Source organism: Lolium rigidum, chromosome 5, assembly GCF_022539505.1.
Source record: "Lolium rigidum isolate FL_2022 chromosome 5, APGP_CSIRO_Lrig_0.1, whole genome shotgun sequence".
Taxonomy (NCBI): domain Eukaryota; kingdom Viridiplantae; phylum Streptophyta; class Magnoliopsida; order Poales; family Poaceae; genus Lolium; species Lolium rigidum.
In genome coordinates, this window is record NC_061512.1 from 267,043,689 (window position 1) to 267,067,003 (window position 23,315).

The 23,315-nt window shown below is 48.3% G+C and overlaps 3 protein-coding genes across 3 annotated transcripts; 2 read left to right on the plus strand and 1 right to left on the minus strand.

Annotated features, from left to right (window-relative positions):
• Positions 1–8,542: 8,542 nt before the first annotated feature.
• Positions 8,543–12,359, minus strand: LOC124657636. Its single transcript, XM_047196155.1, has 2 exons — positions 11,207–12,359; positions 8,543–8,967 (listed from the first exon to the last, which is right to left on the minus strand). Exons 1-2 carry the CDS (start codon positions 12,357–12,359, stop codon positions 8,924–8,926), a joined length of 1,197 nt encoding a protein of 398 aa, XP_047052111.1. The 3' UTR covers positions 8,543–8,923.
• A 2,945-nt stretch (positions 12,360–15,304) lies between these two features.
• LOC124652228 (R3H domain-containing protein 2-like) lies at positions 15,305–18,746 on the plus strand. The gene is made up of 5 exons (XM_047191252.1): positions 15,305–15,593; positions 16,017–16,737; positions 17,139–17,508; positions 17,897–18,550; positions 18,641–18,746. Exons 1-4 carry the CDS (start codon positions 15,320–15,322, stop codon positions 17,948–17,950), a joined length of 1,419 nt encoding a protein of 472 aa, XP_047047208.1. The 5' UTR covers positions 15,305–15,319; the 3' UTR covers positions 17,951–18,550; positions 18,641–18,746.
• Positions 18,747–19,512: 766 nt separating this feature from the next.
• On the plus strand, positions 19,513–22,850 carry LOC124652229 (60S ribosomal protein L10a). The gene is made up of 6 exons (XM_047191253.1): positions 19,513–19,537; positions 19,652–19,687; positions 20,295–20,514; positions 20,853–21,018; positions 22,287–22,492; positions 22,628–22,850. The coding sequence occupies exons 2-6, from the start codon at positions 19,683–19,685 to the stop codon at positions 22,679–22,681; spliced, it is 651 nt and encodes a 216-aa protein (XP_047047209.1). The 5' UTR covers positions 19,513–19,537; positions 19,652–19,682; the 3' UTR covers positions 22,682–22,850.
• The last annotated feature ends 465 nt before the right edge of the window (positions 22,851–23,315 follow it).

The window sequence follows — 23,315 nt, forward strand, 5'->3', positions numbered from 1 at the left end:
CGCGGCCGAGGTAACCACGATCGGCTCCCAAGAACAGGGCATCTTCCGGGCTTGTTGCCCCTCGAGTCTCGGCCAAGATAAAGCGGAGCCGAGGAATACGCGCATGAGCTGTGTAGACACTGGGCACTGATTGTGTGCGGGGAAATTCCTTATGTAGCGTCGGCCGATTCGAACACAAATCGGCCTCTCGCGAGCGGAAAGCCTTCAAGGTGAGCTGCCCCCGAGTTCTTACTCGAGGCGAGAATGTGCCACGGCCGATCCTCTTTCTTCCTGCGACGGCCGATAATCTTCCGTTCCAGGTGTACTAACCCCACAGATTGGATAATCCTCGCACAACCGAGTCGATGGCTACGCATCGGCTGTTTCTTGATTCTTGACATGCTGCTCCTGACATTGTCCTTGAAGAAATTTCCCTTGAGTCGATGGCCCTGCATCGGCTTTCATGTGCTTAAGTCGATGCCTGCTGCATCGGCTGTGTTCGAAATTTTTTTTTTTTTTTTTTTTTTTTTTTTGCGGCCGACCTGTGCATCGGCCCCCATATTCCAATAACCATCAACAAAAGATGAGATGCTTCTGTTGTATACCCTCATATTTCCATATACACTAGGTGCCCCCGAGCCGATTCTGTCAAGAAAATTGATGGTATCGGCTACGTTGGATAATATGTTGAACCCGAGCGAGAGAGGTAGGTGAGGATAATTTTGGCCGATTGCTGGAATCAGCCTCCACGTTACTTGTTCGTTGAAGGTTTTGTAAGTTCCCTTCGTAAATTTTTGGGGCCGATCACAAGGATCAGCCTCTCCTGATTTGCCCATTGGTTTGATCTTGCTACTTGGTCGAGGCTGAATGAAACCAACCCAACCTCGACTTGATGCGCTGCCTGTCGTCCACCTTGTGTGCTCCGTAGAGTCGTGGAGCGCTACGCTCTGTCGGCAAGACGAGTACCATGTTTGTGCCAGCCGATGTCTCATCATCGGCTTTCCTCTGTTTAGGGCGCCACTCCATTCTCCGTGGACGACCCTCTTCATCCGGGGTTCGCTGAACCTTTGCAGCCGGATCGGGCCGTGCCTTTCTTAGCGTATGCAGGTACAACCTTTCGGCTTCCTCCGAGGCCGCGCAATCGCTGAACCCTGCGCTTACGGGAACGGCTGAGTCCGTCGGGGCACCACCTTGGCCGGTGATACCTGTCTTCTTCCACTTCTCCCTCGTCTTCGAATCTTCAAGATCTGCCCAACGAGGTGACTCGGCGCATTTGCTTTGTGGTGGGAGAGGCCCTAAGCGCTCGAACACGGACACGTTGGCTGCCTCCTTCTTTTCTGATTGCATTACGGGCAATTGCCGATTGTGGGCAATCGGCTCATTCCTGAATCCCGGCGGTGTACGAAGAAGGGACAGTCCCAATGCCGGCGTTGTCGTCTTGCTCCCTTGATGCTTCCGTGGCATAGCGCTCCTGCTCCTCCTCATCGTGATCCTGCCGACGATATCTTCGGCTTCTCTAGCCAAACGATCTTCTCTATCATCTGTAATAGGGTCGCCGGCGTTGACCATGCTTGATTAACATATTTGTTGAGGAGGTGATCGAGAGAGGGTCGCTGATATCTTATATTCTTCACCTCTCCCTGCGTGACATAGCGCTTGCCATCATGACGGAGCCGATCGCATGGAGCGGCCTCATGCTGTATCCTTGCTTTGTGAGAGCAGCTGCCCTCATCTCCATCTTTGCCGAGTGGTTTCCGGGCCCTACCATGTTGATGCTTGAACGAGGGGCCTGGCTGGCAGCCTTCGGGGTAGGTGATTCCTACCATGTTAACGGCGGGGAAGGGTTGGGTGTCGACCTTCATGGCGTGCTTGGTTGAAAATTAGCCGCCCCTTCTCTATCGCCGCTTGGATGTGCCGACGCCACACCGGCGGTCGTTGGTGGCATGGGAAAGCGAGTTGTGGAATTTGCGGTACGGCTTTCCGTTTAGCTCTTTCGCCGTGGGGAACTTGAGACCTTCGGGAACCGTCAACTTGTTTCTCCTTAAGCGGGAGGTCGAAGATTTGTTCGGTCTTGGTCACGTCAAAATCAAATCCCACTAGGCGGCCACTGGTGGCTTTACCCATTTGCGAGGCCACGGGGGTTCCTCCACGAGTCCACTCAGCCATTGCTATCTCTTGGCCTCCCGCGGGCACTTCATCCTCCTCCGTATCGACCATGACTACTGCACGCTTGAACTTGTCTTGGTACAGGTCGGGATGGCGCTGTTCATATGCCGATAGTTTCGAACCATGTGCGCCGGTGAGGGATAATCTGCTTGGGAGGCCATGTCCTTGAGCTGTGTTGCAAGGCACTGCTACTGCCAACTCGGCCGCTTCCTTTTCGGTTATACGAACCGAATAACATCGGTTCCTAAGATTCCTGAAGCGGCTGGATGTATTCCGTCACCGTTTCCCCGCGCTTCTGACGTAGTTGTGCTAGATCGGCAATGCCAGACTCGGAAGCTTCTGAATGGTATTGCATATGGAACTGTTCTTCCAATTGCTTCCAAGGCTGGATGGAGTTCGCTGGTAGAGAGGTGTACCATCCAAAAGCCGATCCCGTGAGGGACTGTGAAAAGAGCCTCACGCGTAGCTGATCCGACACTGAAGCCGGTCCTAGTTGAGCCAAATATCGGGCTGACGTGCTCGATGGAGCTGGAGCCATCCGATCCACTGAATTTGGAGAAGTCGGGGAGCCGATATTTTGGTGGCAGAGGGATCATCTCGTAATCGTCGAGGTACGGCTTGGAATAGCCGACCGCCCTTCTTTTCGGCATCATGCCGAGCTGGTCTCTCGGTATGGTGCTGATCGATCCGCCGTGCTGGCCGTAGGAGTTGCACTGCGAAGATTCGCCGGGGTGGCGTGCTTGGCCTGCCACATTTGCTTTTCCAGCTCCGAGCCGAGCTGCGGGAGCTGGGCTCGGGAGATTTCGTCGGTGTGGCGTATTTAGTTAGCCACGTACGCTCTGTCGCCGACGTTCCTCCTGTCTTCGCCGGAGTCCCCGATGTTGTGGCCTGGTTAGTGAGTGCCCGGTCACCACAATCCGGCACATACATGCATGCGTACCCATGAGGGATCTCCTTAGGCGCCTCCATTAAGAGCCGGTAGTCACTGGGGTCGCCACCAGTTCCGTAAGCGAGGAATGCCGGTGTAGTCGGCACTTCGGCGAGTGCTGCCAACGCAAATGGCAGCGGTGGACGGAGACTGGAATGGCAATTCTCCTTGATGCGTCCCGAGAGCTGGTCCGACGGCGAGTGCGGTGGCTCATGATCTCTGGATCACGCGCGGGCGACACGCTCCGGCACGTTAACCAAGTTCTCGGAGTGGCGGTGTAGCGAGTGAGCCACCGAGGTAGTTGATCTCTTGCCGCGGACCCACGGTGCGTTCCTCCGACGGGGAAGAAAGGTCTACCCCATCGAGTGCACCTTCGGTGAGAACCCCTTCCATCCGATGCCACCGAACGGGTTCTGCGAAAAGAGCCGATGAGGTCGGCTTCGAGGGTAGCCTTGATCTCGTTGTATTGCTTCTTGAGGTCGTCGGAGCAGATCCTCGTAGGTGAGCTGGCGTGCCGTCCGCCATCTCGGATGTAGATGGCGATGTGGTTGATGTAGACGATTGTCCCACCGGGCGTGCCGAGAATGTGTTGACTGCCAAAACCCACCGGCGGGCAGCGGCCTTGTCAACAGCCGTCAGAGCCGGGGGGAGCCTAGAGCTGCGGCTGGCTGAGACCCCTCCGAGCGACGGCCCGCAATGCTCTTCGGTCACACGCGGCGTTGCGAAGTGCAAGGGCGTGCCACCTGACCTATACCCGGTCGGGAAGGTGATGAGATTGCCTCGCTTAGTTTCTGCGGGGCATACATGTAAACGTTAAATACGAGTCTCGATCGGCTCTCGAGGTTATCCTGTGAATCGGCTCAAAGAGCCGATCCACCCATGATCCGTACGGGGTGTACGAATACTTGGTGGTCCTGCTTGATCAAGATGAAGCTAATGAGATCTACGACGATTTAGGGTTTTCACCACATAATCGGATCATCCTACTCCGGGTTGGGCCGGATGGCCACGCACGGTGCTCGTAAGCCGATCCTAAACAAGGCCAAAAAACCAACATGAAGTTGATCCTAGGAACATCCCGTTTAGGACTTGCGAACGCCACCCTACGTGCCACGGGATCCTCCCCCTTTGTAAGGCCAAACTATTGCGAGATATTAAACTAATCCTTGTAGAACAAGGAGCAATCGTAACGGATCGGATCTACTAAATAATGATCAAGCGGGGTGCTGCCCCACACCTGAGATAGGCGTGAGGACGGCTAGATATGCAAGGGTTGCACTACGTAAGCATGCTTAAACGAAGAACAATGCTAACCCTAACACATCTAATGATAACTACGTTGCTCGCCATCAAAAGCGCTTCGGTACGAGCAACGCATGAACAACGTGGGGCTTGTGCTGCCTAGATCGCAAGATGCGATCTAGGCAGCATGTCGCTTACCTGATAGAAACCCTCGAGACGAAGGAGTTGGCGATGCGCCGAGATTGGTTTGTTTTTGGGGTTGAACGTGAGTTGTTGTTTATTCCATAAACCCTAGGTACATATTTATAGTCCGGGGGACTTTCTAATGTGGGCATGCACTAAACCGTGCACGACTAAGATTCTATCTCTAAACTAAAATAGATCTAATATGTTACAGATACACGGGCAATTAAACCCAACACCCTTCGTGCCAGGCCGCCTTAGAATCCTTCCACAGGTAATCTTCCAAGCCCGGCCCACCTCTGGATTCGTCTAAAATCTGGTGATAACAACTTCACCATCGTTGCCCTCTTCTCCCCCGCCCCTAGAACGAAACTTCCTTCCCAATTGTGTGTGTTCTCCTCCGATACTCCCTCCTTGCCGAAATGTAGCGCGTATAATCTTTTTTAAAGTCAAACAATGTGAAGTTTGACTAAGTATGTAAAAAACTCAACATCTAGAATACCAAATCAATAACATTAGATTCCTCACGACGTATATTTTCATATGGTATACATTTGATTTGGTAGAAGTAGATATTTTTATCGAAAAGCTTGGTCAAAGTTGACATCCATTGATCTTTTAAAATCTTTTATGCACTACGGTATGGCAAGGCAAAGAGGGGCTATTACTTATGTATATAAAGGTAAGTCCATACCCTATGTTCTCCTTCGATATTACTCATGGATATAAAAATATGTCCACACCCTGCGCATGCGGATAATATCGGCTTTGTAGAGAAAATTGTCATCCTTAGTTCCAACTTTTTATCCACGGGTCAAAGGCCATCAAAGTGTTCGACAACTTCTGCGTTAAGAGGATCATTTCACATGAAAGCGGGTGCCCACTGAAATTGATGATACTAGTTGCTTGCATGTCTTTTCTCCATCAGTTTAGACTTGATTTAACTTTAGAGCATCTCCAACAGAAGCTCTAAAATTTAGCGCTGTAAAAGTCGTTTCCAGCGGCCGACACGAGCTTCGCCGGAGGCTCTATTTTACAGCGCAACGAACAAGCCAAAAACCAGCCCTTCACCAGAGGCTGTAAAATAGAGTTCCACAAACTTGTTTCTTCTGCATACATACAACAAACAAGATCAAACATGCCACAAATAAATCTAAAAAATCAAATAAATGAACTAAATCAACTAAAAATCAACTCCGGCGAGGCAGCTCCGACGAGCTTGCTCCGGCGAGGCGTTGGAACTCTGGCTAGCAGAAGCAGCTCGTCCCCGTGTTCATCCTGTGGCTCTCCAGGTGCAGCCCGTGGTGTCCCCGCGTGAAGAACAGCTGCAGCCCGTGGCCATGGCGCGGTGGGACATGGAGGAAGTCGGGCGGGACGGCCCTGGCGCGGCGGCCATGGCGCGACAGCCTGGCGCGGAGGCCCTGGGGCGGCGGGACATGGGGGAAGTCGGGCGGGACGGCCCTGGCGCGGCGGCCATGGCGCGACGGCCGTGGCGCGGAGGCCCTGGAGCGGCGGGGCATGGGGGAAGTCGAGCGGGACGGGATATGGGGGGAGGTCGGGTGCGGCGGGAGATGGTGGAGCGGGAGATGGGGGGAGGTCGGGCGGGGCTGCCATGGCGCGGTGGCCCTGGCGCGGCGGGAGATGGGGAAGGTCGGGCGCGTCGGCCATGGGGGAGGCCGGGCGGGGCAGGCCATGGCGCATCGGCTTGGCTTTCAGTGTCTGTTTTCTTCCCGCGGGGAGAAGCCAGTTTACAGCGCGCCAGTCAACGCATCAAATATACCGCTTTGAATAGTGCAAACTACCGCGCGGACTAAAATATTTAAAGCGCGATCTATTTTGCAGCGTCAGCTGGAGGACGCAAAAACGCGTTTGCTATATATTGATAGTTTTTTTAGCGCGCGCCCAGTTTACAGCCTCTGTTGGAGATGCTCTTAGGAGATATAGCATGTCAACTTGCTATCTATTTTCCTTAAAAAATCCTTGATATCTAGCATTTCATCCTGGATCCGGCTTGTGCTTGACCTATTAATTGGTCCAGGCCCTCATTTTGAACATACATAGTGCGATACTGTACTATATACTATGAAGTAACAAAACTTACATGACAAACTTTACTTACGGCGTTGATCACCAGGGTCAACGGGGTTTGCCCACATACCCAAAGGCCAGCACGTCCTGCGCTCACTAAAAGGTTCAGCTTCAGCTAAACTTCCAAAAAGTTAATCAGCAACGTTTGTTTAATGGAAAGACCACTAATATAACTCGAAGAAGAAAAACTGTCACGGCAGCAACGTAGCTACTCAGTAGATGCAAATTCAAGCGTCCCAGCTGCAACGTATGTGTGGAATACAAATTCAACACACACAAAAATGAAATAGGGTGCCTGCTTGGAAGGCATAAAAGAAATGCGGCGCGGGGTTAACTGACATGGCCAACAGTATGGTATTATCAGAAGCAATTTAATTTCTCTTGATAACAGTTGGAATAATGCCTACAGGAACCACTTAACAGACAAAAGTTCTCAACTTAGAAGAATAATCCCTAAAAGCTCGCATCACATTGGACCAGGGCATGGCACATAGAGGAGCGCGTCTTATGGAGACACATCACAGGACCCATGCACCGCATATAGAATGGAAGATCCTACGTAAAGTAAATAATCCATTTCTGCACCTCAACAGCCAGAACCTAACTCTTGATACCTGAGGAGCAACCAATGCCATCAGTCAAACAGATTTTCAATTTTCAGTTGTGCAAAAGCCAGTAAACTTAGCTTCAACATTATGGAAATAATTATTTGTTATCAGTAGATAATTGTTGTTAGGAATGTTCATTTATCTGAACAGCGAATTTCTATTTCTTGGTCCTTCAAGAAGAGTGGAAAATTATCAACAAAATTTATGTATCAGTATTTGGAGAGAAACATTTCTGGTGCTCTATAAATGGATTTGGTCGACTAAGCTTCCTCTCAAGATTAAAAAATTCATGTGGCAGTTATTCCAGGATGTTGTCCTTACTAGGGATAATATGAAGAAAAGAAAATGGCCAGGTTCTCCTATTTGTTCTATTTTTAGACAAGAGGAGACTGCTAATCATCTTTTTTTTTTTCAGTGCTCTGTTGCTAAATGTGTCTGGGGAATGATTGGTAAGATTTTGGGTACAAATCGGTGTTGTAACAATTTAGGGCAAGCTTTGGCTTGGTTTCATACCTTCCTTGTTTGTGGAAATCTGTTTATGGTTGTCAAATCTGTTGTTTGTTGGGACATTTGGAAAACGAGAAACAAAGTTACGTTTCAGAAGCTGAGAACCCCCCGTGAGATTGCTTTTCTTTCTTCATCGCTGATAATGTACTGGGAAGGTTTGCACAAGGAAAAGGACAGGGAGCTGCTACAGCTTGGTGCGACAAAGATGATGGAGACAACATCAAGTCCGGTGCGACTGCAGAGGCCAGGAATGGCGCACTGGTGATCTATGCTGGTACTGTGAGCTCTGAAGTTTGAGTTTCTGTGTTGTTTCTGGGTGCAATACTTTTGGTATCAGAGAATAGTTTTGCTAGGTGGTTCTATGTTGATGGCTTGTAAAAGTAATTTCCTTACACTCGTGAACTTGTTGACGGTGGTAGAAGATTTTCATCCCATAGTGGGTATTCAATAGAGAATGCAGCTCAGTGGGTTTCCTGCTGCCCCAATCGGCTTCTCTTTCTCCTATCCCACTTTCATTTACTTTTGTTGTAATGAACTGGCTATTTCCGTTTATGCAATGGAAAGGAGTATGAAGCCCGGTTGGAAAAAAAGTAACCAGCAAACTAAAACAAAAAAATACCCACCAAGGAAAGTGAAGACGTTTAGTTCTGCTACCACTTGCAGTTAGTTACCTGCTGAATCAATATATCATGACACCATGTCAATGTGGACAAATCATATTATACGTTTTGCAGAAGTTCAGGTCCATCGTGTCCACCATCAATGCCCTTGTCTACAAGAATAACAAGTTAATGAACCAACATATTCCATGGAACAAAATCAAATAGATACAAAAGGGCATTTATTTTTTTTGAATTGAGGAGCTCCCGCTCCCGATTTCATTAAAAACGAAACCAAGTATCACTTGCGCCCATTACAACTTCATCCCACACCTTTCCTCCAAACTCCTAAAGTTTGACTAAATAGAACCAGACATCATACATGTATCTCTCTAAGTAAATTTCGATAAACTCAGAAAGCCTTTACAGTACAACAAGGATTTGAATCTGAAACAAACTTTATCACAGAACAATGTCTTTCCTTTTGGAACATCTCTTAAAAAATTTCCTCCACTTTTTTTTCTGCTCCTTTTGCTCTCTTTGGACCTTTTTTTAGCCGACCCCAATCCGATGTGACAAAGGAGCCCAACCCTTGCTCCTGTTGAAGATCTCAGATACCACCTTTACCAGCAGCCGCGCCACGCTGCGCCGGCCGCGCGTTTGTTCTCTGCAAACGAGTCCACTTGTTAATTAAACCCGCTACTTTATGTACTACCACCACCGGATTACTGGGATAAACATGTTCAAAACATACTGCATTTCTAGTATTCCAGAGAGTCTAAACTACAGCAGAGATGCCTACAGCAACTACATTTCTTACTTTACTGGGAAAAAGAGAACAACCAACAATACAAAAGGGCATTAATGAGATATTTATATAAATACCTAGCTGCAATTTCAGAAAAGTAATTTAGTTTTCGTGCAACATTGGGATAGCTAACATGCTTCTGGTTGCAACTTAAATATCAGAGAAAGGAAAAGATTCATTTAGTTGATCGGTGGTACGGTATGTTTTGGGTAAATACATCACCTACATGTAAATTTCATGAGTCCTCGTATACTACATAAGGAATACACGCGGAAGACCAATACATCGACGAGTTGCACAACAAAAACAACCGAAACAGAAGCTCCTATGGCCTATCCAAATTTATACAGGGTTGATACACCAACACAATATCAGTTCAGGCACAATGAAAGTACATGATATACTCACATGAAGCAACGCAGAATTCAGTCATTTCCTAATTAGCTTCCTAGTCTCCCTAATGATCCAGATCACAGAGGACACAGGCTAAACAAATAAACAATTTATTTTAAACCAGATTATACACCAATACAACTTGTTGTTAAGTTCATCAACTCAGGTACAAGTTAATGCAGATGTGGAAGTATAGTAGCATACGAGGCAGGACTGGGAGCAAGTGCAGAACACAACCAAAACTTACTTAGCTATCCAATTTCACTAAGTCCAGATCATAGAACGCACAAGCTAAGCAATAAAGCAAACCCCCCCCCCCCCCCCCCCCTTTTTCTTTCTTTAAACCTCTCAAGTGGCACATATCTCTTCCTATTGCTACTCTGTTTCAGCAAGTTGCCTCGCACTGAGTGGCAGTATGCCAAACATTAGAGCTGGAAGAAAATGGTCACCAGACCAGTCCAAGGTGAGTACGTAGAGATGCCACTAGATAGGCGTGGGACACCGTGAGGGGTCAGTGCTGCAGCCGGCAACTCAGCGATGTAATCGTGACTACAGTGATGAGGTGAAACAGCGACTGGAGGAGGAGCAGACGACTCGGCCAGAGCCGTCGGACCAAGAGTGAGCGAGCAGAACCCCAGGGCAACGACAAAGCCCAGCCGACCGCCGCGGCGGGAGGCAGCAAAGACAGGTGCCCTGCTGAACCAGGTGTAAAATGACGAGGTGATGTTGACTGGTAAGAAGAAAGGAAGAGGACGGAGGTCCCTGTGTTGCAGGTCGAGGGAGAAGGGGATAAAGAAGGAAGCCTGGGGCAGTCACACCCTCTGATAGTGGATCCCATCTGGTAGTAGCAAAAAGGATTTCCCAGGGAAATAAAATGAAAAGTGCATTTTCTAGTAACAGACTGGACACAGTTTTCATCGCTTAAGCGTTAACCAAATCAAATTTATGAATAATATAATTACCAAAGCTTACACATAACCTGACTTTACCTGTCACAGTGATTTTTAGATCAAAACAAATTTGTGAGATAGGTTTGTTGCATAGATAGGCAACATATAGCTTTGAACTAGAAGTACCAGTTTTGGTGGAAGAAAATTCCACAAAAAGTATGGAACCTACCTGGGAATGTGTGGAAGCTATGGATGAAATTGTAACTCAAATGAACAAGTTTTGATATATCAAAAATAGTTAAGAAAGAGTACTGTCCAGGATTTGCATTGGCAGTTTTTGAGAGAAAAGGTCTGGCAACCCCCCCCCCCCCGCAATGTATAATCCTCCATAAGAAATTAACAAGGCACACACATATGCAGAACGTATCATGGCAAACGTAGATGCAACTTAAGATGATGCTGATGATGCATGATCGAATGCAGATCAAAAAGGGTATAGTATTCTCCACCTCAATTTTCTAGGATGTTACCGAGTATCTCACTCTCATCGTGAAACATCTGAGCTGCAGTTATGCACTAATACTAACTACATTGCACAATTCTTGAATAAGTCGAAACACACGCGACAATAAATTGTAATTCCATTGATATACAAAGAATTTGATTTGAAACCTCCCTCGAAAGTATTTTTAAATCAACCATTCAGTTTGATTTTAGGAACGAGCCATAGCTAAAATGTTTGCTACCTCTGACTTGAACTATATAATGCAGCAATAATAACACGAGAATATTAGATAACTTGGTTTTGGTATTACCTGCAGTATAGACACCTTCAAATGGAAAAGAGCAAGGTGATTGATAGTTGGATTCGAAAATCTTCTTGGACTCCAATGACTCGAGATGGAGCGTGAAAACGCCGACAGAGCTCTTCAGTAAGACCGTATTATTGTCCTCGACGAGTCCGATGATCCATAGGTGCTCTATCTCCTTCCCTAAATTAATGGGAAGTAGCTTATCCAGTGCAATGGTTCTTCCCAGCACCCATGAAGCAGCACCATCGCAATCTTTCTTTCTCTTCCAGAATTGGGCGCTGAATTCTGACAAGACGAGGAAACCAAGGCCACCACCTTGCGCCGGTACGACCCAAATATGGGTAGGGCGCCAGGCAGAATAGAATTTCTCCACCGGCGTAGGTATCAAAGCTAGGCTCCAGCTATCCAGATCAAACTCGACGATTACGGCCGGGTTCTGACCCCCCACAAAGAACCAGTAAAGGGAATTCCCAACCATTACAGCAGGCATGAAAAATCCTGGGGAAAGCACGGAATCGCCATAACGATCATCAACCGGAAGTGGTGTCGAGACGAGTTTGCCCCATGCACCGGTCTTGGAGGAATAAACGGAGGCGATCGCCCGTGCTTGTTGACTGACACAGCGCCCTATCAAGACCACCTGGAAGTCGTCTCCGGCAGCAGCACGCAGCACCGCCCCGGTAATCGGGTACTTGCGGTCGAACCCCGGCGGGGTGTCCACGCGGTGCTGGTCGCCGGTGAGCGGATCCCAGACGATGGGCTGTTCCCGCCATCTGTGGAAGGTGAGCACGAGGCCGTGGCGGCATCCGAGGATCATCAAGTAGTCACAGGCGATCGGGAAGGTGATGCGACCTTCCGGGACTCGATTGGGGGCCTCCAGGACGGGGCAGAATCGGGCTTCCCTGAGGATAGGCTGGTGGCTGATGGAGTGAAAATGTTCCACGGCGAAGCAGCCGAGGAGGGGAGGGTTGCGGCGGTGGTGTTCGCGGAAGCGGGCGCAGAAGCGGGGGTCGGCGGCGAGGCTGCGCCAGCGCCTGGAGACGGCGCGGGCGCGGGGAAGGGAGGAGGGCTCCGGCGGAAGGCGGAGGAGAATCTCGGAGAGGAGGTCGTCGTCTTCCAGCGGCGGCGCCGCCGCAGGGAGGCTGGCCGGGCTCATGCTCGATGCGGCGGATCTCGAGGGAACACAGGGAAGAAGGATAACTTTTTTTTTTTTGACAGAAAGGATACCCTTTTTTTTTAGGGAAGAAGAAGGATACTACCAGTCTGCGTCCGTGAGTACGACTAAAGCCCATAGAAGGCGTACGGTTACAAAAGCAAGAGAAATTACAAATTGGTTCCTGCCTTTTGCAAAGAGGACCCCGAACACCTAATGGAGAAAGCAATCGGGCCCACAGCTTCTTCCTCACTGGCACCTCACCGCCACCGGGAACAATGTCACTTGGGGCGATGAAGCTTCCAAGGAGAACCTTGGACGTCGCGATGAAGAGGCACTGCCTCCCTTCAGGCTCACTGGCCGGGAGGAAATCAAAGGGTCGCCATTCGACCAGAAGAGGCAACGGGGGCGGAAGACCGCCAATCGACCACAGCAGAGGGCGGCGTAGCCTTCAGAGAAGGCCGCCCTTCTACCACCACCATGGGCGGCGTAGCTTCCGAAGAAACACCGTTGCTGATAAGCTCTCCCGATTGCAACTCCAGAAACATCAGCCTGGATACCAATTTGTAATTTCCTGATTCCCTTGGGTCTTTATGTAAAGTGTACTATCCTTATCCTAATATAAGAGCGGTCAGGGGCCTTGGAGGCCCTACTTGTGTTCAAAAAAAAAAAAGCAAGAGAAAAGCCCACTACAATACAATTCATGAAAACATTTATTACTGGTCAATAAAGCTTGGCAAGTTTATAAAAGAACGTGTGTCCTATTCTTGGGCACTATATTTAGCTTATGAATCTGCAAGACATTGCTGGTATTTTCCAGAATATTTTAAAGTAATAAAAACCTGTGTTTGCCCCCCAAAAAAAGCTTGTGCAATATTCTTCTGCTAAGGAAAAAACTGTATCCTCCTCATTAGATGAACAAGTTTAAGGTCTTTCTACGTGAGGATCTGCTAAAGGAGCAACCGGCTGCCCAGTCTTATTCCAGTAATAGGGTTTTTGTGAAACTTCAAAATATATTATTTTTCCAAAAAGTAAGCTCCTCGAGACTGAAGAAGAAAAAACGTTGCACTCCAAAATTCATGATTAGGAGATTGACATCATTGAAAAGCCTTGATGGGAGATAACAAATTGGAGAGATGAACTGATAAAGCGCTCAATCATGAATCACACATAGCGTCAGCGTTGGATGCTCTTGAACCAAAACCTAGCAGTGAGCTACACTATTATTTTCAGCTAAGAAACAACCATTACAAAAAGCGATGTTTTCCATCACCTGCATGTTGGGTTTAGAATTTTTTTAGCTACTTCACAAGGTTAAAGTAAATTATGTTGCTCAAGGATGTGTTGAGCCCTTTCTGGAGTGGTTCGTGGAGGAGGATGCTAGTCCAAAGAATGTGGACGGTGTGCAAGACTTCCTGGTTACATGCAGTGCATTCAACAGTGCATTCAACACTACGGGACGATCAGAACACGTATGGGTAGAACTTGTAAAAGGTTTTTGAAAAAGTGTTAATTTTTTCTAAGCCACCATTATCCAATCTCTCTCGCAGTAGTAGAGTAGCTAGGGTTAGGGGAAATATGAAAACATACCGATCTTGATGGACGTAATGAGGAGGCAACACACATTGAGCACGATGACCCATTTAGGCCATCGGCGCCTTCCTAGGTCCCTCGACACGCAGTCGTTTACCAGAACGTACTTCATCCCATCGAATCCCCCACTCCCCCGCTTGTGTTTGCGGTCCTTGGGTGGTGTCCCTGTCGACAACGCGGTAGTCGGCAACGTCCATTGAAGGACTTGATGCCGAAGGTTTGGCCGACATGGAGCACACATGAGGGAGTGGACGCAGACATCCTCATTGAAGAGCACAATCCGCATCTCGCCATCTTCACTTGACAAGTGTCTCACTGTCTGTGCCAGCGCTCCATGAGTAGAGGGCAACCTCAACTTTCTCCCGATCATACGCTTGCCGCCCCGCCAGGTAGGACAATTTACACCCTTAGGAACCTCCACATACAACTGAGAGATTAATGAGTGCATGAATTGCGTCCTGATATTTTGCTCGGGAGAGATGGTGTTGTGAATTTTCTTCCATGGGTGTAGCTTTCAAAGTTTACAGAAGAAGATTGATTGAAAATATACAATGGGTTTCCTTTTGCTGAGGGCTTTCCACGCTAGCTAAAAGATGGGTGACAGTGTGATTGATTAATTACTGGCTACTAAATAATGACCGTGATGATCCTCGTAGCTTGCAATTATGAAAGCAAAAAATGTAAAGTGCAAAGTGATGTATACCAAATCCACGAACACAGCAGTATAGATACGTGGACGTAGATGTGGGAGTAGCGTTAGGTGCAATGTGAAGAATCCGGTGCGTGTTGCTTGCAGCGCGCGGTTCCAAAGATTTCTTTGTATTAGCTATATAGCTAGAATGACATGACATGGCATGGCATGCAGGGCGAAGAAGTAAAACACATGATGTTCTTTGCCTTGCCCTCCACCCACACGTTTTCTATAGCTGAAGGCAGGAAGACGGAGGAGGGGGTGAAGAATATTTGGCGCGTAAGAATCGAGCGCGTAACGTTACACCGCGTACGTACGGCAGCGGCACGCACACCAACCGCGACCCGACCCGACCGGACTCGAGCCGGACCCTCCGTCGCCGTCTTGTAAAATACCGGAAACACCCCGGGTGAAAGCCACACGCACAGGGGCAGCCACGTAACTCTCCCCGCACGCGTCGTCTTTACTAGGCAAGGCAAAAGGCAGGCAGATTCCCCTCCCACCTCGCCCTATCTACCCCGCGCGCGACCCCTCTCTCTGCAATCCCAACCAGACAACCAAACCCTAGCTAGCTCGCCCCCCCAGATCTCCTCGCCCTCCTCCCATGGCCGCTCCTTCTCCCCGCCCAGCAGCCTCCTAGCTAGCCGCGCGCGCGCGCGCGCCAGCAGATCGGGGCCACATGGAGGCGGCGGAGGACGCCGCGGCCGCGCCCGAGTCGTGGGAGACGGCCGACCTCGACGGGGCCATGAGCCGCCTGCTCCTCTCCTCCTCCTCCTCCTCCTCCACCTCCGCGCGACGCGTCGCCTCCTCGCCGGACCTCGCCGACGAAGGCGACGACCACGACACGCCACCGTTGACGGCCACGCAGACCCCCGCCAGCGCCGACGATCTCGTCGCGCAGGTCGACCAGTTCCTCCGGGAGGCGCTCGAGAAGCCCCGCGAGAGGCTCTCAGGTAAAATCCCACACGAACACTGCATACGCCAGCATAGTCCCTAGTTTTTTTTTTTTATGTTGGGTGCGAGTAGCTAGCGAGCTAGTATCCAGCTTCGCGGTCGAATCGTGCTAGGGCAGTCGGAAATCCTCCTTCGGAAATTGTGCGAAATTCGCTTTGTCGGTTGAACCGCTCGTCCGCAGGCCATGAGCGGCCTCCCTTTAGCTATTGCTAAGATTCACGGTGCTTACTTCTGCTCGGCTTGCCTCTGGTCTGGCTCAGTAGCTTGCTGGGTCTGTTTCTGCAACGAAACCGGGCACAGCATCATGGCCTGTGCCAACGTTGCTTCCCAGTATATAAGTTGACCTGCATGCTGTTACCAAATCGTGTGGCAGTTTGAATGAATGCCTGCGTGTGTCTCACCCCACTCTCGTCCCATTGCAGTGCTACGCATGGAGCAAGACATCCTCAAGTTCATCCACGACCCAAGGCAGGCGCAGTTCGAGTTCCAGGGCCTGCCGACGTCCTACCTGCGCCTCGCCGCCCACCGTCTGGCGCAGCACTACTTCCTGCAGTCGATCGCCATGCCAGATCCCAGCTTGCCCGACGGGACCAGCTCCCGGATCATCCTCCGCAAGACGTCGGCTGAATGCCGCTTGCCCACGATCCGCCTAGCTGACATTCCAGTGAACCTGCCTCAGGAAGATACCAGCGCTGTGGCTGCCAAAGTAGCTATCAAGCAAAGGCCCCAGAAGAACCACCATGGGGGTGCAGGTGCAGGTGCTAACTTGTCCAAAGGCAACCTTCAGAAGAGTGTTGAAGAGAGGAAAGAGGAGTACAACAAGGCACGTGCTCGCATATTTAGCACCACTAGCGGTGGCAGTGATGCGCCTGATGGAAGACCGGTTGAGGAAGTCATCTTGCCCAATACCCTACATAGGTCCACTTCCTTGGAGCTCAACTCAAACACCCGCTACGCTCAAGTGTCTGAACCTACCCTTGAAAGGAGTTTGACTAGTACATCATCTAGCAGCAGATCAAATAGAAGCAGGATTGACAAGGAGCCTCCACTCAGTAGAGGCAGGCAAGGCAATAATAGGGTGGCAATATTTCGCGACCGGGACTCAGAACGCAAGGATCCTGATTATGACAGAAGCTATGACAGGTTTGCCACACACGACATGGTTTTTGTTTGTTGCTATCTATGCTTGGTTTCCCTGTAATGTGGTTGTAGTCCCATATTTTATGATCTTGCTCTGCTGCTGTTTATTTTTTTCTTAAATACTTCCTCTGCAAAGTTTTATCCAGAAACTATTAAAGTACGTAGCTAAATTCTATTGATCTGTCTTATGTGTTTTGGTTATTGATATGATCTGTTCAATTAGATTGATAGGTTATGCACTTCGATTTGCAGAAAGATAGAGGGGATGCATGTAAAACATGTAAACAATGGCTGTCATGTCTTCATTTTGTAATTATATTCTCACTTCAATAAATATAGGACATGCACACCCTTTTGATATGGAATTTGTTACAAGTTCACTCACCGTTGAGATACCATTTCAGGTACATGCAAAGATTTGATCCTGGTTTTGGATTTAATGGAGGCGCCTATACCATTCAACCTCTGTATGCTCCTGCTGTTACCTACAACACTGAGTTCCCCCAGCTTGGGTCACCACAAATGTCTCCTGTTGCTGTTGAGCAGCCTCATCCAATGGCTCAGCACATGCCTGGGCCCTGGTCGCCGGCCCAATCACCTAATGCAATTGGCTACAGGCCTGCAGATGGTGTCATGCCACCCTACAGTCCTGGTCAACCTGGTGCTCCTGTCAGGTCTTCTGTTTTCATGCATGCTTCCCAGCAATATGCCATGCCTTCACGCCCAGGAGTCTCATTTGTACATCCACAGGATTCCATGCGACCATTTGCACAGGTCTGCATGCACACTTAAAATCTGTATGATTTGTCCTATCATTCTTACTGAGCTGATGTCCAGAGTATTGTTGATAGATGTAGGTTCCAGAAGTAAATAATACGATTTTCTGTAACCTTACTGTCATATTGTATGAATTCTGCCTACAAATATTTTGCCAAGCTTCTGTTTTTGGTGGTTTATAGTTACCTTTTGACAATTAGCTTCTATAGTTGAAAACATAACAAATTACCTATTCTGTATACACTATATGATGGTTGTATCCTTCAAGTTGAAAAGTGGAAATTCAGAGAATGAAACTTCTTGTAAAGCCATAGCCTTTTTTTATGATTCAGTTGTCAAGTTGGTTACTTTGTGGCCTGACCCATAGCATGCTCTTGATGTACAGACTCACCAACAACAGCAAGCTGAAGCTAGTCTACGCCTAGCCCGGCCCCGGTGAGGGGCCTGGGCATGCCTGCTCCTGCCAGCACACACTGAACATGCAAATCAAATTGGATGAGGCATCATTCTCATCTCTGGCTGGCAGGAGCAGGCATGAAATAACCGAGAGTCGCAGGGCTGGGCCAGTCATCTGCTTGATCATTTCATGCTCGTGCGATTCTCGGTGTGGTTCCTCCCTGCACTTCGTGATGTTGGGAGGGGGCACCTAACTCCATTGTCCGTGACGTAAACTGCAGACCGTTGCTTGGACCTCTCAAGTCCTAGCATAGAAGATGCTGAGAAGTGGAGGGCAGAGCAGTCCTTGTCTGTCTTTCTTCTCGGTGCTGTGGCTCCTTGCATACCAAGATGTGAGATGCAAGAGGGGCACATGTTACCTATGGCTCCTTGGAATATGAGGGTCACCGTTCGGTGAACAAGAGAAGAGAAGGGGCACATGTTACCTATGGCTCCTTGGAACACGAGGGGCACCGTTCGGCCAACAAGAAAAGAGAATGGGGCAAATGTTGCCTATGGCTCCTTGGAAGATAAGGGGCACCGTTCGGTCAACAAGAAAAGAGAATCGGGGCATCCAGTATGTGGATAGACAACCAAGACCTGGGTTAGTCCAATTCCCTGTACATGTACATGCACTCTGCTTCTTTAACTTTTTTTTTTCACCGAACTGAGGGTGATGAACTGCTACATGCAGGTGCCCCATTGGGATTACCAGACTTGGCACTTGTTCTCCTCTGGCTCGGCTGAAGTTGCCCTGATTGCGGCCCAGCTTCAGACGGAAGGGTTCAGCCCTGATTGCCTGCTCTCAGGGTCTGTGGAGAGAGCTGCAGATGATGACGATGAAGAGTTTCTAGTCGTGAATTTGTGTTGTTTTAAGTTTGGAACTTTGGCATCAGTAGAGAGTACCTAGTATGTGTTGTACATGAGCGTTTTTAGTGGTGACCCAGTTTGTTTTAAACCATGTCTTTATGCTACAACCGGAGTAAGATGGATTAGCGTATTACAAAGTCCCAGTCCCAGATGAATGTCAACATGTTTGTGCCGTGAAGTGGATTTGTTGTGTGTCTATGGTTTGGGTGATGTAGCTGTTGCGTCAAAATGGTCATCTTTGCTGCTCGTGGTTGTTCGTCATAGCTGAGACGGAGACTGCTTGTGGGTGTTGCGTCAAATGGATGAAGAGGAACTGGAAAAGGGCATGAAGTAGAATTACAATTTCTTTTTGAACAGCATTTTATAACTCAAAAAGTATATACAGAATTTGACACATACATACATACATACATACATACATACATACATCCCGTAGTTTGAAACTTCTGAACCATGTTCCGAATTGTTTCTCGCTGTTTGCCAATCTATTACTTGGGGCCGACAAAGAGTCCAGCGCTGTACATTCGGACGGCCTTTTCAGCCCATCCCATGGATGGCCCGGTTGACGATCCAACGGCCGCAATCCCTTCCATACACGGAATCCAACGGCTGAGAGAAACCCGCGGAGCCCGAGCGCCCGAGTGAAGCTAAAGGCTTTCCAGAGAGCCACTCCTCGCCGCCGCCGCCCTCGCCCTCCATTCCAAACCCTAGACCAGACCAGGTACGTACTTGTGCTCCCCTTCCTTCCCGTCGACTGAATCCATCGGAACTCCCGTCGATTTCGCTTCCCGCCTCCCGATCTCACCGCCGCCTCTCGCGTTTCCGTTGTCTGCAGGTGGATCGTCGACCAGCGACCGTCCGCAAACATGAGGTACTACCGCCACTGCTCCCCGCTTCTCGTGCGATTGTTTGCCGGATTGTCTCCTCGTAGTACCGCTAGTATCTGCAGATCCGCCGGTTCTTACTTGACCGGATGCAGACATAGCGCCCCTTCGGGCCATACTGAATTCTGCTAAACATGCGTCGTCATATCACTTCTTCGCCTAATTACCCTGGATTTACACGATTTCAGATATGATTTGTACATACTGCTAGTGCTATGCATTAGACACAGTAGTATTCCCCTGCCATCGGCTTATTAGTACTATGCTTTACTTTGACATGTGGCTAACTCGTTTCTCGATAAGCATTCAGTTCACTTTGTGCAACTACGTGGTGCAAAATTATGAGCCGGTAACTCATATGCGGGGATTGGTTCCATACAAGTTCCTTCGTATGATTTACCTTGGACGTACATGATTTGTGCTAGAGTTTGTATTTTACCGTGGTGCCGTGGAGACTGTTCCTCTACTATCTGTTGTTACCTGTTGATGACATAAAATATATCTTTTCCAACTCGTTTGCTAGGGAGTAGTCCTGCAGTTGGCTAGTTGCAGTTCGAATGCTACCCTTTTGACTTTTTACGCTCTGCTTTGCAGTAAGCTGTCGACCGAGGCCCTCAAGGAGGCCATCACCCAGGTCGTCACCGACGCCAAGGAGAAGAACAGGAAGTTCACCGAGACCATTGAGCTCCAGATTGGCCTCAAGAACTACGACCCGCAAAAGGACAAGCGTTTCAGCGGCTCCGTCAAGCTGCCCCACGTCCCGCGCCCCAAGATGAGGGTCTGCATGCTTGGTGACGCGCAGCATGTGGGAGAGGTATGGAACCGTTTTCGTGGAACACGCATTGTGATGTTATTAATGCTATCGCGCCGTGGTGATGAGAAATCTCTGTCGTTAAAATCTGGAGCTAATGTCAAGTAAATTCTTCTTTTCATGTAAACATAGATGGTGATGTTAAAAAGATTTTTGCATCGTGCCATGAGAATGTCGAAGCTGTCCTAGAACCTTCTTTTACTATGATATTTGCATCTAGCTAATATTACAAACAACTTTGTTACACACACACGCCATATGAATGTTATTTGCATTTGTGGACTGTAGATGTTTTAAAATGGTAGCTGGCTCACTTGTTTGTTTTTCCCTTCTGATTGCAGGCTGAGAAGATTGGTCTTGATTCCATGGATGTTGAAGCTCTTAAGAAGATGAACAAGAACAAGAAGCTTGTCAAGAGGCTCGCCAAGAAGTATCATGCTTTCTTGGCCTCGGAGGCTATTATCAAGCAGATTCCCCGTCTCCTTGGTCCCGGTCTCAACAAGGCAGGCAAGTTATCTGATCTGTCATCTATTCGTTGCTTGTTTCTCAGCTGATTGATTTAATACTTGTGGCTACAACTTAGAACGACCTTTCTTTGGTTTTGACTGTGCGACATATATTTTCTGTCTTGGACCTATTAATTGTCGTAGTGATGGGTTTATTGTTATCACCAAGTTATCTGCTAGCATAACCACATGTTGTGTTACTTGCATTTTAGTTCCTCTTATCCTTATATGGGTGGACACTCTATTGTGTCAGGTGGATTTATATGTGACGAGATAGTGCACAAAGCCCCATTTCATATGCACCTCAATGGATAGGTTTTGCACCTCAATCGATAGTGATGGGTTTATTATGATCACCAAGTTGTCTTCTAGCGTAGCCACTTGTTGTGTTACTTGCAGTTTATTCCCTGTTATCCTTTTATGGGTGGACATTCTATTTTGCCAGGTGGATTTGTATGTGAGATAGTGCACAAAGCCCCATTTTGTATGCATCTCGATCCATAGTTTTTGTAAAGAAATTACCGTGTTGTTATTTTGTACAGCTTAGCTGCATCATATCACAATCTGTGCCTGCATGATGAGACTTCGTATCTTCTCCTTGTTGTGCATACCATGTGCCTTCACTTTCCTTGTTCTGAATTTGTGGAGCTTAGCTTGCCTTGCATCACAATCTATGCATGTATGATGTGAGTTCTTTGCATCACATTATCATTGTTCTGAATTTGTAGAGCTTAGCTGCATTGCATCACAATCTATGCCTGTCTGACCAGAGTTCGTGGCATCTCCTGTTGTCAATAGCATATCCCTGGACTATACTTGTTCTGAACTCCGATCCTGTATATTGTTCATTGTGTTTTGATGGCATATTAGAACTTGGAATAGCCTTCCTTTGTTCACGACTTCATGCAGATTAGATGTGTGCCTTATGTCTCTTAATTACTTAATATAGCGGCGCATCTATTGTTTCCGTTAACAATCACCTGCCGGCTGAACCTTGTAAGCATGCAGTTTGTTTATATTAATTTTCATTCCCAATATCCATGAAAAGTGTTGTCTGTCAGGTTTGTATTTGACGAGACCATGCACACAGCCCATTTCAGCTTCACTGGAATCCATATTTTCGTTTAGTACTCTATGCACACGGCTATCTCTGATAAATTTATTAATTATATTGCACTCTGCACTGCATGGCTAGAACTTGTGCATACTGCATGATTTATCCTTGTTGTAAACTTTGATCCTGCATACTGATTGTTGATGGCATTACAGGCAAGTTCCCTACCCTGGTTTCTCACTCAGAGTCTCTGGAAGCCAAGGTGAACGAGACGAAGGCCACCATCAAGTTCCAGCTGAAGAAGGTGCTGTGCATGGGTGTGGCGGTGGGCAACCTGTCGATGGAGGAGAAGCAGATCCAGCAGAACATCCAGATGAGTGTCAACTTCTTGGTGTCCCTGCTCAAGAAGAACTGGCAGAACGTGAGTCTCCCTGTTCAGCGTCATTCCCTGGGTTTCTCTTTCATCTTGTTGATCCGCATCCATTGAAATGCTCAGGCAGAAGAGTTGTTAGGCCAAGACTGATTAAAAATTTTGGTTGTTGCTTTTGTGTTGCAGGTGAGGTGCCTGTACATCAAGAGCACCATGGGGAAGCCGGCCCGGGTGTTCTAAGCCCAGTGCATCTGCCATCTATATCATCAACACTAGCTACCGTAGTTTCCTTGCCGTACGTGTTTGGGCTTAGAAATGCCGTGGTTTTTGTTAATGTTTCTGTGTCGTGGTGAACATGATGAAAAGAACCTGTTACCAATATATTGATTGTCTATGTTGTGTACCCTAATGCTGTTGCTTCTTCATCTGGTTTGTGTTTGCTGTACGTTGCTTTGGAATGAGAAGGAAAATTCGTGTTCGTGGCTGTGTGCAATAACAAGATTCTGACAAGAACATAATCTTACGTTCAAAACAAGAGTATAAACAAGAATCTAATCTTCCGATCAAACACACCTAATACACGGCCATAGTGTAGATCAGTCGCTGCCAATTAATACCTACGGCGAACACAACGCCAGCAACACCTACAACACAATCGATCAAGCTTACTTGGGAGGTCGATCGTTCCTAGCACAGTAACCGGCAGCGGAGCCAGATCGGACAGACCGTAGTCGTTGGAGAGGTCGAACAGAGCCTGTCATATTAAATTTCCATAATCAAACCTTGCTCGGAAATTGTACATAATTGATGCACCAAGTAAAATTGTCTAAATAACGTAACACATAACTGTCGCCCTCGACAGCGGACCATACGC